This window comes from Aspergillus homomorphus (assembly GCF_003184865.1).
Source record: "Aspergillus homomorphus CBS 101889 unplaced genomic scaffold BO97scaffold_20, whole genome shotgun sequence".
Classification (NCBI taxonomy): Eukaryota; Fungi; Ascomycota; class Eurotiomycetes; order Eurotiales; family Aspergillaceae; genus Aspergillus; species Aspergillus homomorphus.
Window position 1 is genome coordinate 490,309 of NW_020291906.1, and position 12,777 is coordinate 503,085.

The window sequence follows — 12,777 nt, forward strand, 5'->3', positions numbered from 1 at the left end:
TAAGCAACTACGGTATTCTTTGCCTGTTGAATTGTATTGTATGTGCAGTACATTCTACCAGTGGTGAACATGGATTTGGAATGGCTGATTAGACTGATTCGAACGAGATTCCATTCTAGCTAATAGGACCGCATTTGAGAAGCAGGCTTCAGTCATCAGCAGACCACTTCAAAACTAATGTATGCCCAGCCAAATTGGTCTCGGTAAGCTCTGGGCATCCCAGCCTCACTTTTGCACAGCCTCGGACTCGCCGGGCTTTAACCACAAGGCCGGTGCCTGGCCTTGGCGATCCTCGTATTTCTCGGCCTTGTACCCTGGCAACAGAACTTACTCCGCAGGCAGCACATAACTCAGGCACCGAGCTGTGGCTATTTACTCGATCTTATCATGTCTCGGGACTGTGGGTATCCTGAATCATTATCTACCCCTTGATCTTACCTCTCACCAACATACCGTCCTTGCTGCAGCAACAGCTATGTCTTGCTTGAGCGGGCTCCGTCTCAAGCACCGTTTCGAGCGATCCTCACTTCCAAACATAACCAATGCCGCCAGAACCCCGTGGAAATCGATAGGGCCCGCCAATGAGCATTTACTGTCAGAGCTGGAAAGTCTGTACTGGTATGGCGTGAAACTCGAACTAGAAAACATCATACGCACTTTAAATATCTGGCAACAACCAGAGTTCACAGACGTGACAGTGGAAGATGAGCACGACAATGAAGTACACGGCTTTGAGACGTTCATCGACCAAGTCAGTCAGGAGACGCGCGCGTTCGCGAGGCGATATGGTAGCGTTGCTCGAGCCTCCTCCAGGATGAAGATTTGTTCTGATCTGTTCTGTCGATGTAGGAGATGATAAAGCCGCAAAGGCAGCCAGCCAGAAAAAGACCTTGTTCTCTACTATGAGCAATACTGAAGTCAAGGAGGCTTTACTGAAGGCGCAAGCCGAGCAGACTGAATATCAGCGCAGCAATATTGAAACTAAGAACGAAGTTCGGAGGAATACAGAAAGTCGGTAGTCAATGTCTGCTTCCTCCGGTCAGAGCTGACAAAATCTTCTGAAGACATTGTATCATCTTCCGCTATTCAAGAGCGAGCACGTATCCTCCTACAAGCAGTGGGTGAGTCCAACCTGTTCCAGTCTAGCAGTAATTCAATTGACCTTAGGCTTGCGCAGGATTCCTCGATATGGACAAATTGATCGAGCACCGTCCACCGTTGGAAGACCTTGGCTTCTGGGCACGACCTGCCATTCCTCAACGTATGAGTCAACCGCCCAAGGTCCTATCTGTGAGGACCAGAGCAACAGTCTAACATGATCTGTAGTCACTTTTTCTGGCTTTGACGGCAACTGGAATGCCCAATTCGAGCCTCTGAAGTGCTCAGATTGCACCAGCATTATCCGAGGTAGTATGTTTACCAAGGATGTGAAACTGGATCCTGCGAATCAACGAACCGTGTGCGAGGACTGCTACCGAAGAAGCGATTTTGGCAGAGAACAATATACCAAAGTATACAAGCATTGCATCCTCGCGGAAACCATTACTCCTGAATTGAGCCGAAATTTGTGTCGTTGTTTACACATCTCTCGCCTTGACAGCAAAGGACTTCCGCGTGGCTTTTTTCCCATCTCAAAAGAAGACAACCACGTCTCAGCCCCCTTCACTAAGAGATGCAAGATACTAGAACTCAATACTCGAGTCGCCCTTGCGAAGTATGATGGTCTACAGTCTACAGTCCGCGACCACATGGAAGAAGACAAGAAACCCCATGGGTCAGGGCCAAAAGTGAATGGGCGGGCCCGAGATGGGGAGCATAAGCCACCCAAGAAAGTGACGCTGAGAAAAGACCCCAAGGCGGCGCAGCTACCCTTACGGACAGACTCGGGAAAGAGGAATTCCCTCGCACATGACCAGGACTCGAACATCGCTTCAGCGAAGGAAGCCAGAGCGGATGATGATATCCCCCTTTTCTTCCGTCAATTTGCCCAGCAGTACCCTTTCGGCAATGTTCACATGGCTTTACGGGTTGGGCCTCTGGTCATAGAAAATGGGGTTGCACAGTGAGTATATACCTCAATCGGTCAAGCATATTTCCAGAAAACACACTAAGCGCAATTGCAGTACCAAGAAAGGCGCCTTGGTTACGATTCGAGAGCTGCCTATATTCCAGGAGAAGCCTAGTTCTGGAAGCCTAACCTCCCGCCATCCTAGTTTGGCTATCGGCGGCGAGCCTAATAGGCGCCTTTGGCGGCAGCAGCGCCCAGTTGGGAATCCCAAAAGATACAAAGCTATCATGAAGCAGGTGGTCGGGGTGCCATTCACGAGTGCTCTTTCTGGATCTTCTCATGCGGAGCAAGAGTCTGAGATTATATGGCTCATCGTGGCGGCTAGTCGTGGATATTTCGACCATCCGGGGCTCCCCGCCAAAGACCAGCGTAAAAGGCTTGATGCTGCGCTGCAACAGATAATGGACAAGCTCAAAGCTCTTCTTGAGCCAAGGGCCAATGTCTATTTGCAGAGGATTGCGCAGAAATTACTCGATCCAAATACCACCATCACCTGGAGCGCGATCAGTAACAATTGCCAGACTTTCTGCAACTCCCTCATTGACATGAGCACTTTTGAGCCTCTTTTCGACACAACTTCGGCATGTCAAAATGCGAGCGCCGCATCACCGCTGTATCTTATGAGCTTCGTGTGTCCGCAGGAGGGCTATCTACGGAATCGGGTCCGCACGAAGTACGATGTTCCCAGCGGACTGACTGAAGAGTATCTTCTTCGCTTTCACTTTGGTCGACACGATGAGGCCGATGTCCTCGACACGCTTCAGGAGTACTGGTACGACTGGGGTGCATTTGGCGGTACATTGTACAAGTATCAGGATCTCTTTCCCTGGGATTGCACCGAAGCATATCAGCAACGACACCCCAAGTTCTGCGGCTCTTGCAATCTCGCTAAGCACATATGGGCATTCCCATTCGATGCTTGGTCGATAATTGCGCTGCACCTTCACCGGACCCCGCAGATGTACGCCACGGCGAATTCAGGCAGTTGGGGAAAGAATGATGGGTCTTGGATGCGCGACCGTCTTACCGTGCTCACAGCTCTTTCTTTTCTGAATCGAGGGGCGGCAGCCATGGCTAAGAGCAAGAAATTTGTGCAGGGGACTCGATGGCTGCACTCTGCGGAGAAGGGCCTCCGACAGGCAGACCCTTCACTCACCAGGGTGAAATTGGGAGGGATTCATCGAGCTCAGCCATATAGCCATTATTACGAGGCTGGAACTTACAGTCATTACTTCCTCGCCAAGTGGGCATCACGGCCGCGAGCCGAGCAGATTGAGGAATATGAAGTGTTACGCAATGAGCGGGCTAGGAGATCAGATTTCGGTGGCTCCGCTGGCGGGAGATTCTCCTTACCCGGCGATAGTACTGCGGAGAATGAGCCAGCCGGTGGAAAATTCTGGGGCTTCGAGGGCGTTCTGTACGATATCGAGCGCTTACATGGCAATGATACTTGCCGTGGCAGCGGGAATGACGCCTCTGCTCACCCCACCCATGACGATGAAGACCCCGACTCTCGGTTCCAACCTAGCTCGGATCTGGGGGGGGAGGCACACCCGTCGCATTCTTCCAATGGTGTCTCCGCAATCAATGACAACAAGTATGACGATAGCCAAAACACTGCTGGGGCTCCTGCTGGGCCTGCCAAAGATAATCAGTCATCTCGGCAAGACCACCGGGACACGGCCCACTGGGATACCATCCATCCAGGCAAGATCTCTGACGGAGCTGGCCATGGACGAGATACTCAGTCAAGCACTCAGAGCGCAGATAAGGCCGAAATCCGGTCAGCGGATGCTCAGGACGACTCATCCAAGAAGAACCAGTCTGGTGTTGACGACGGTGGGCTCCGAGCCTCCTACCGGTACGGTTCAGATTTCACCTCATGGAAGGGTCACTCCAAGTACCAACATCCCGGCCATGTTGAACACTCCTGGAAGACCAATTCTAGCGGGGGACGATCCGCTGGAAAACGAGGGGGGCATGCTGATTCCGAGCACAGCACGTCGAGTTTGGCTTCCTCCGGGTACGGCCATTCAGGTGATACGGGCGGCAGCCACTCGACATCAGGTGGAGGGAGGTCCAGTTCCTATGGGGGAGGCCGTTCATCAAGTGGTGGTGGCTATCAAGGAGGCTGGGTCGAGTCTCTCATCAACTCCAACAGCGGGAGCAGCCATCACGGTAGCAGTTCGACTAGCTCATACGGCGGGAGTAATTCTTACAGTGGCAGCTCTGGGGGAGGAAGCAGCTCGTATAGCAGTGGTTCGAGCAGTTCTTATGACAGTGGCTCGAGCAGTTCTTATGGAGGAAGCAGCTCGTACGATAGCGGCAGCTCGTACAGCTCTAGCTGGAACTGAATGCCGATCCCTTGCATCAAACCTTCGGTGAGTGGTATGTGGTTGTCAAGGAGCGAAGCTCTCAATATCTAATCGGTATGTGTATGTAGTCAGAAGCTATAACGTGGTTGTTCATTGGCCGAGTTGCCGAAAAGCCGCCAGGTCGCCGAGTGTAGCCGTCATCGATTCTTTATTCGGCCGAATGGGCACTCAACCGTCATCCTCGGACGAGATGTGAACGCGTGACTCATGTTCTCGAAGCTCTCATATTAATCCCTGCATTCTTGGCGGATTCTAGTTCCGATCGCAGTATATATCTGAGTAATTATCCAGGAACAAATCCGGTCGGTATCTCGAGTCGTGACGATCCGCCGCTTCCGTGTCCGCTACTATCCAGGATCCTTTCGAAGGACCACAATTATGGCCAGTGCCAACAACAGTCCTGCCCCCGCTGAGCCCTCCAAGCATGAGGTGGGCTGGCGGAGGGTAGTCCGTCATTTTACCCCATCGTATGGACAAGCTTGCTGCTCGTATGAACTCCAAGAGCTAACATGGGACTAGATGGTTTTCAGTCACCATGGGCACAGGAATCGTGTCCATCCTCTTGAACACTCTACCGTACAACGGCCACTGGCTCTACTGGATCTCCGTCGTGATCTTCGCGCTGAATGTGCTACTCTTTGTTACGGGATGTATCATTAGCCTTCTGCGGTACACGCTGTACCCGGAGATCTTCTTCGCGATGATCAAACATCCCGTGCAGTCGATGTTCATCGGCACCTTTCCGATGGGATTCGCCACCATCATCAACATGTTCTGCTTCGTGTGTGTTCCAGCCTGGGGGGAGTGGACCAGGAACTTTGCCTGGGGGCTGTGGATTTTCGATGCCGTGTTTTCTGTCGTCACCGCATTGTCGTTGCCATTTCTTCTGTAAGCATGCGCTCCATTTTACACTCCTTCAACTCCGAAGAGCGGCGCTCACATCACACAACCAGAATGGCCCACGGAGGCGAGACCCAGCTCTCGTCCATGACAGCCGTGTGGCTCCTTCCGATCGTCAGCTGCATCGTAGCGGCCTCGTCCGGCGCCATCGTGGCCGGCGTCTTGCCCAACGCGCAACACGCCCTCTGGACGGTCATCGTGAGCTACATCCTGTGGGGCATCGGTCTACCCCTAGCCCTGATGGTCATGGTAATCTACCTCCAACGACTGACCCTGCACAAAATACCGCCCAAAGCCGTGATCGTGAGCGTGTTCTTACCCCTGGGCCCGTTAGGGCAGGGCGGATTCGGGTACGTTCCCTCCCCCATTCGTTCCGCCAACCCAAGAAGAGCGCTCGAACTAACCCCCAACGACAACAACAGCATCATGAAACTCGGCAGCGCAGCGCAGACCATCTTCCCGCAAACCCACACGCTGGAGTCTGAGGCCGGTCCCATCTTCTACACGATGGGGTTCCTGGTCGGTCTCATCCTCTGGGCGTTCGGGCTGGTGTGGCTCTTCCTGGCGATCGCGTCCATCGCGCGGTGCCGCAAATTCCCGTTTAATATTGGCTGGTGGGGGTTCACGTTCCCGCTGGGCGTGTTCGCCACCAGTACCTGCCAGCTGGGCAAGGAGTTGCCGTCGAGTTTTTTCCGTGTGCTGGGTACGATTGTGTCGTTGTGTGTGGTTGTTTTGTGGGGCGTTGTGGGCGTGGGGACGTTGAAGGGGGCCGTGTCTGGGAGGTTGTTCTTTGCGCCTTGTTTGGCGGATTTGAAGGCTAAAGAGGAGGACTCGGAGGGGACAACTCGGGGAGATGAGGATGGGGGGAAGGCTGCTTAATTTATTTTTTTCGCGTTTGTAGGGATAGTGGGAGGACGAGGGTTCAGGTATACTGTATACTAGGTGAAGAGGCGCTCCATAAATACTATTTAGTAGAATTTATCCTGGTCATCATACCACGTCTTGTGCCAGTTCCCGTATCCAGGCTGCACGCGAAACCCCTCAGGTACAGTACAGCATCAGCATAGCATGGGTGGGCGAAATAAGCTTAAATGGCAGAATGGGTCTTGATAGGTGGACCGACACACTATGCGGTTCCTGTTCTGATCAATTCTGGGGTCGATTAATTATTTTGGGTGACATATTTATTGATTTTTCTTTTTTGGACATAAAAAAATGATTTTGTGTTGTGGTATTTTTGGGTGGGATTATTTATTATTATTTATTTTTTTTCTCCCACCCTTTCGTAGCGGGAACCAGATCATAATAGATCGCGGTCGTATCGCGCGGGGAACCAGAGATAGACACTACTCTAAGCTGGCAGGATGAGGGGTTTGTTGACCCGGGTTGTTGATTGCGAGGGTACATCTGTAATTCTGTTCAGATGCAATTCAGTTCTCTCATCGAGGCTGTCAGATAGATCATGACTGAGTACTTACTATCAGTCAGTTTGTGTCGTCATTCTCGGGTTGTGCCCGACCAGTGCCCGCTCGACACGAATCCGTGGCTGTGACTGGTCCAGATCACGTGTCTGCCCACCCCAAATAAAACCCTTCCCCCCAAAAAATCGGAAGGCCCAAAATTCCCCCCAGAGAGAAAAAAAAAATAATATATAAGGAAAAAATCAGGAAAACTAAAAATTTAAAATTTAATAAAATAAAAAAAAAGGGACGGAGTTCCATCCACCATCCCAAACAAATCATCGCGCGCGACCTTCTCCAGACTTCACGATCCAAGTATCTCTCCCCCAGTCTATTGACAATCTTGAAGTGCTTGGTGAGTTCCTTTTCTATGTTGCTCTGTTGAATTTGAGGGTTTCTCTGTTCTATTCTCTCTCTCTCTCTCTCTCTGTGTGTGTGTGTGTGTGGAAGAGTGGGTTGTTCGCACCTTGCATTGCTTGTTGGGCATTCCCTTTGTTTTTCTCTCTTTCTTTCTCTTTCCCCCTTTTTTTCAGCTCTCACTTTTTTTCTTTTCCCTGCCCCAACCAACTGCGCGTCTGGTCTTTCTGGACCCGCCGTGATTCTACTGGGGCGAGTTTGGTGTTGTTTGTGGTTAGCCTGAATATCGAAGGGTGTTTGCCTGACAGCAGCAGCAGCAGCAGCAGCGGCAGCCTGGTAGCCTGGTTGCCTAATTGCCTGAGGCTTCCCTGGCGTCACGCTTTCTTGTCGCTTCCGGATTGGGAATCGAGCCGGGATCGTTGCTTGTTCCGACTTGGAATTGTTTCTCACTCACTGCAACGCCGCCTTTTCTCATTTTCCCTCCCCAGTCCAGAGGGGAAAAAAAAATAGAGAGAGTTGCAGACGCGCCCCCGTGCGCGTGTCTGTCTCTGCTGTCTGTCGGTCTGTCTGTCTGTCGTCGTCAACTGTTCCGATTGTGTATCTGCTGGTTGTTACGGTCCAAGGTTCTTGCTGCTCATCCGGTTTCCGATTCTTCCCCCCCTCCTCCGTGATCAACGAAGAGAGAATCAACCGGTGTGGTGGAGTTTGGTCTCGAATTGGCTTTTTCGCCACCCCTCCAGGGCCGCCCCCCGGTGTGTGTGTGTTGAGTGAGTGAGTGTAGTGAGTACGTGAATGAGGTCAGTCCTTTTCCCGTGTCAGTCCCAAGTCCCAGTCCAGCCAAGTCCAAGTTACTCTCACTCTCACTCTCACTCTCACTCTCACTCACCCTCCCTCTCTTTTCCTCCCACTCTCCGCCTTCCCACTCTTAACCCATTTCGCCACTTCCTGCACTTCCCGTGGTCACATGTTCTCCGCCTTCCCCAGTATTTTCACAATTATTTTTTATTCTTTTTCATTATTATTATTATTATTATTATTACTATTATCATTATTCCTCCTCCTCTTCTTCTGCTTTGGGTGGATTCGATATCAACAACCACCCTCCACCAGTCCAGTTCGTTCCTAACCTAAAATAGCCACGCAAATTGTCTTGGGGTGGTGGGATTATCTAATACCTGATTCCTTTCCCCGAACGAAGATGATGGGCTATAATGGTCTTCCGTTCCATCAGCAACGGGCGTCCCAGCAGACTGCGCATCCCCAGCATCAACAACATCATCCGCAACAACATCCCCAGCTACAGTCTCCGTCTATGGGTGCGGCTGCCGCCGCTCACCCACACCATGGCGCCGGACTCACCAGCAATAGCACGCTGCTTCGGGGCCATTCGCAGGCCGATCTAGCCGCCCATTCCCCGGATCCCCGCAAAATGACCCCAGTCTCATCCAGCCCGCTAGTCGGTCTGAACACGGCCGGCCATTTCAGTTCCTACCCCGGACACTTCACTCCCCAGGGTTCCTCGGATCTGCTGTCCCGGAATGCCGACTCGATTGGGCAATTGAAGGATCCCTATCTGTCCTTGCAGTCCCTCCAACGGAACATGAATCCCATGGCCAACTTCCGCACCCATGCCATGAACACGCAGGCCGCCATGTCGCCTCATGCCCATTCGATGGGCATCGCCTCGCCCCAGCAGTCTCTTGAGCGGCTCCAGCAGCAACATCTGCAGCAGCATCGCCAGAGCGCCCATTCACTCCCCAACGCGCAGACGCCGACTCCGGCCGCCGCATCGCCCATGCTCGGGGCGAGCCAAGCCACCCATCAATTCCATCAGTCGCCCTTCCAGCAGACTCAGCAAGCATCTCCTTACCAGTCTCAGGCTCAGCAGCTGCCGCAATTCCATGCGCACTATCAGCAGTCTCCGCATCAGGCTTCGCCCTATCAAACCCAAGCCCAGCAGTCCCCGTACCAACATGCGCAGCAAACGTTCCAGCAGCAGCAACAGGCTCATCAGGAAGCGCAGCGGCAGGCCCAACAGGAGGCACACCTGAAGGCGCAACAGGAGGCTCAGCGACAGGCCCAAGTGGAAGCGCAACGACAGGCGCAGTTGGAGGCCCAACGGAAAGCCCAGGAAGAAGCTCAACTGAAAGCGCAGCAAGAGGCTCAGTTGAAGGCTCAGCAGGAAGCCCAATTGAAAGCTCAGCAAGAAGCGCACCTCAAAGCCCAGCAAGAGGCGCAGCGTAGACAGGAGGCCCTGAAAGCGCAGCAGGAAGCCCAGCGCAAGGCTCAAGAGGAAGCCCAGTTGAAAGCCCAGCAAGAGGCGCAACTGAAAGCGCAACAAGAAGCTCAATTGAAGGCTCAGCAAGAGGCTCAGCGAAAAGCTCAGGAAGCCCAGTTGAAGGCCCAGCAGGAAGCTCAACTCAAAGCACAACAAGAAGCTCAATTGAAAGCCCAAGAAGCCCAGCGTAAAGCCCAGCAGGAAGCCGCCCATCGGCAGGCCCAGCAGCAGGCCCAGCAACAGCAACAAACGCAGCAGACTTATCAGCAACAACAACAACACGCCCGCTTCCAACAACAACAAGCCCAGCGATCACCCTTTCAGTCGCAACCGCAACAGCTCCAGTTTCATCATTACCAACATCACCACTATCAACAACCGCATCAGCAACAGCAACATCAGCAGCAGCAGCAGCAGCAACAACATCATCATCAACAACATCAACAGCAGCAGCAGCAAGCCCAGCAACAGCAACAGCAATATCAGCAGCAGCAGCCACAGCAGCCGCAACCTACTATCAAGCAGCAGCCACAGCAGCCACAGCTACATAATATCAAGCAACAACAACCGCAGCAGCAGCAACATCAGTTCATTCAGCATCATCAGGTGCAGCAGCAGCAACAACAACAACAACAACAACAACAACAACAACAGGCTCATCCAACCCAGACTCAACCTCAGACTAAACCCCAACAGCAGCGTCCGCCACAGTCATCTGCCTCCGCCGTGGAGAAAAAGGCTCCTAGTAAACCACGGAAGAAACAGTCCAAGCCGGCTGCATCGCCAGTCCCTGCCGGGGTGCACATCAACGGGCAGTTTCACCCCGTGTTCCAAGCTCAACTTGGGCCTTCAAGTCAACAACAGCCTGTTACCAGTAGCCCTGTCAAACCCTCTCCCACTGCTCTTACTAGTGCTTCTGCTGCCACTGTCAATGCCAATGCCACTGCCGCTGCTGCCGGCGCTGCTCCTGGGGCTCCTTCTGGGGCTCTTCCGGGTCCTGTCCCTAATGCCATTCCTGGGTCTGTCGCAGGGGCTCTTCCTAGCTCTCAAGGCGAGGTCCAAACTCCCAAAAAGCGAGGTCGCCCGCGCAAGCCGCTCGCTCCCGGGGAGGTGCCTAAACCTCGCAAGCCGAAGAAGCCGAAGAAGCCGCAGGAGATGACCACTATCATCGGTCCAGATGGTACCCCGATCACGGTTCCTGTTCCTCCCCCACCGCCAGCCCTTGGACCTGACGGAAATCCCCTGCCGCCACCCCCGCCCAAGAAGAAGCGACCAAAGCTACCCCCTCTGCCTCCGATCATTTTGGCGGATGGCACCATCATCCCACAGAAGCGTGGTCGTGGGCGGCCACGCAAGGAGGTGACCGGCGACCAGCCCCCAAAGCCTCGGCCGCCCAAGAAACCGTCGTCAAAACCGGGTACGGGACGGCCGCGGGGACGGCCCCGGAAGGCGGATGTCTTGGCTCGGAAGGCAGCGGAGGAGGCCGAGGCTCAAGCGAAAGCTCTGGCTCAAGGGGGTGAGCCGGGTCAGACTTCGGCACAATCGACACAGCCACAGCAACAACCACAGCAGCAGCCACAGCGGCCGCAGCAGCAGGCGCCGTTGATGCAAGTTCAACCCCAACAGCCTCAACAACACCAACAGCCGCAGCAGGCTCGGCCTCAAGCTCATCAAGCGCTACAACAGCAGGCTCAACAACATCCTCATCTCCAGCAGCAACAGGTTCAGCAGCATGCTCATCTCCAGCAGCAGCATCAGCAGCAAGCCCAACATCCTCACCAACAACAGCATGCGCAGCAACATGCTCGCCAGCAACAGGGCCAGCAACAGGTGCAACAACAGGTGCAGCAACAGCCTCAGCAACAGCCCCAAGCTCAGCAACAGCCGCAGCCCAAGGTCCAAGCTCAGGCCCAGGCGAAGCCCCAGCCTCAACACCAGCACCTTCATCAGTTCCAGCTCCAACACCCTCTACCCCATCAACACCATGGCCAGAACATTGTCCAGCCTCAATTCCAAATCCATCAAATGCAGGTCAAGCCCCAACCGCATCTTCAGGCTCATCAGATCCAGTCTCCGCACATGCAGGCTCATCAGATCCAGTCTCCGCACATGCAGGCTCATCAGATCCAGTCTCCTCATATGCAGGCGCATCAGATGCAAGCTTCACATCAGCCTCATGCTGCTGCTCATGCCCAACACCACGCCCAGCAGGTACCACCGCAGGCACAGCAACAGCAAGCTCAACCCCAACCGCATCAGCAACAGCAGCACCAACAGCAGCATCCACAAGCACCTCGCACGATACAAATGCAACCACAAACACATCTGCAAGCCCATCATCCTCAGGCTCACCAGCTGCAAGCCCATCAGATGCAAGCGCAAGCACATGCGCACCAGCACCCGCATTTCAACCTTCATCCCCATCTCCATCCTCACGTCCAGCCTCAAACTACCGATTCCATGACCCTCAATCCGTCGCAGAAGCGTAGCGCGCCTGTGGACGATGATCCCCGAAAACGGGCTTATATCATGCCTCAGCAAATGTAACAGCTTTTTATTATTCCCACCCCCATGTCATCATGCACGCTGCTTATGTCCACCGCATTCTACCTGTTATTAACTAATTCCCCACGTTACTTATTTTCTGGAAGTATCCTCAGCGTTGTATTCGGGTTTTTTTCATGGTTTACTGTGCTTGTCCTACTTTCGTATCTTTATACATGATGAAACATAGCAATCAACATCTCGATCATGTCATAGGCCAGGGCCTACACTGGTCTGCGTTTGGTTTTACAGTTGATCGTGTGGTACTATTTTATGAGTTTTTTAGCCTGTTCTGCGGTAGCTCTTAGCATAGCATAGCATAGCCATAGCCATAGCCCATGAAGCATACATGATTGTCATGGCCGGTTGCCGGTTGGCCGGTTTGAAGCATTCTCCGTTTATTTATTTATTTATTTTTTCCATGGAGCCACACAACCACCCTGCTTCGGAATTGGAAGCATGTATTTAGAGTCGCAGGGCGTTATAATGAATGTATTGTACCTGATTTAAGTATGAGTCACTTCCAGGATTTCGGAGCTAGGAAGATGATCTAGGTCCAGGATTCGATTTGCATGCATGCATGCATGCATGTTCGTTCTTGTTCTCCATTCAATCGAGTTGGGCCGATCTGCCAATCTATATATAGGCAAAGTTAATTCAATTCCCGGGGATACTACTACTGATCCCACTGCTGGCGAACTAGAGTCCTATAGATGCTGCCTTCATTCGTGATGACGATACTTGAATTGTCCAATATCTAGAGTCTATCGCCCATGAGCCTACAGGCACGTACTG

At 53.0% G+C, this 12,777-nt stretch overlaps 3 protein-coding genes across 3 annotated transcripts; all 3 read left to right on the plus strand.

Moving 5' to 3' along the window:
* The first annotated feature begins 342 nt into the window (after nucleotides 1–342).
* BO97DRAFT_478319 (uncharacterized protein) lies at nucleotides 343–4,528 on the plus strand. Its single transcript, XM_025700617.1, has 6 exons — nucleotides 343–788; nucleotides 850–1,011; nucleotides 1,065–1,121; nucleotides 1,178–1,261; nucleotides 1,327–2,062; nucleotides 2,124–4,528. The coding sequence occupies exons 1-6, from the start codon at nucleotides 476–478 to the stop codon at nucleotides 4,420–4,422; spliced, it is 3,651 nt and encodes a 1,216-aa protein (XP_025551087.1). The 5' UTR covers nucleotides 343–475; the 3' UTR covers nucleotides 4,423–4,528.
* Nucleotides 4,529–4,831: 303 nt separating this feature from the next.
* BO97DRAFT_470774 (TDT family transporter) lies at nucleotides 4,832–6,813 on the plus strand (the record flags this gene model as incomplete). The annotated part of the gene is made up of 4 exons (XM_025699981.1): nucleotides 4,832–5,331; nucleotides 5,397–5,693; nucleotides 5,766–6,142; nucleotides 6,767–6,813. Exons 1-4 carry the CDS (start codon nucleotides 4,979–4,981, stop codon nucleotides 6,811–6,813), a joined length of 1,074 nt encoding a protein of 357 aa, XP_025551088.1. The 5' UTR covers nucleotides 4,832–4,978.
* Nucleotides 6,814–8,358: 1,545 nt separating this feature from the next.
* On the plus strand, nucleotides 8,359–11,985 carry BO97DRAFT_414841 (uncharacterized protein; the record flags this gene model as incomplete). The annotated part of the gene is made up of 1 exon (XM_025696360.1): nucleotides 8,359–11,985. The coding sequence occupies one exon, from the start codon at nucleotides 8,359–8,361 to the stop codon at nucleotides 11,983–11,985; it is 3,627 nt and encodes a 1,208-aa protein (XP_025551089.1).
* Between the last annotated feature and the right edge of the window lie 792 nt (nucleotides 11,986–12,777).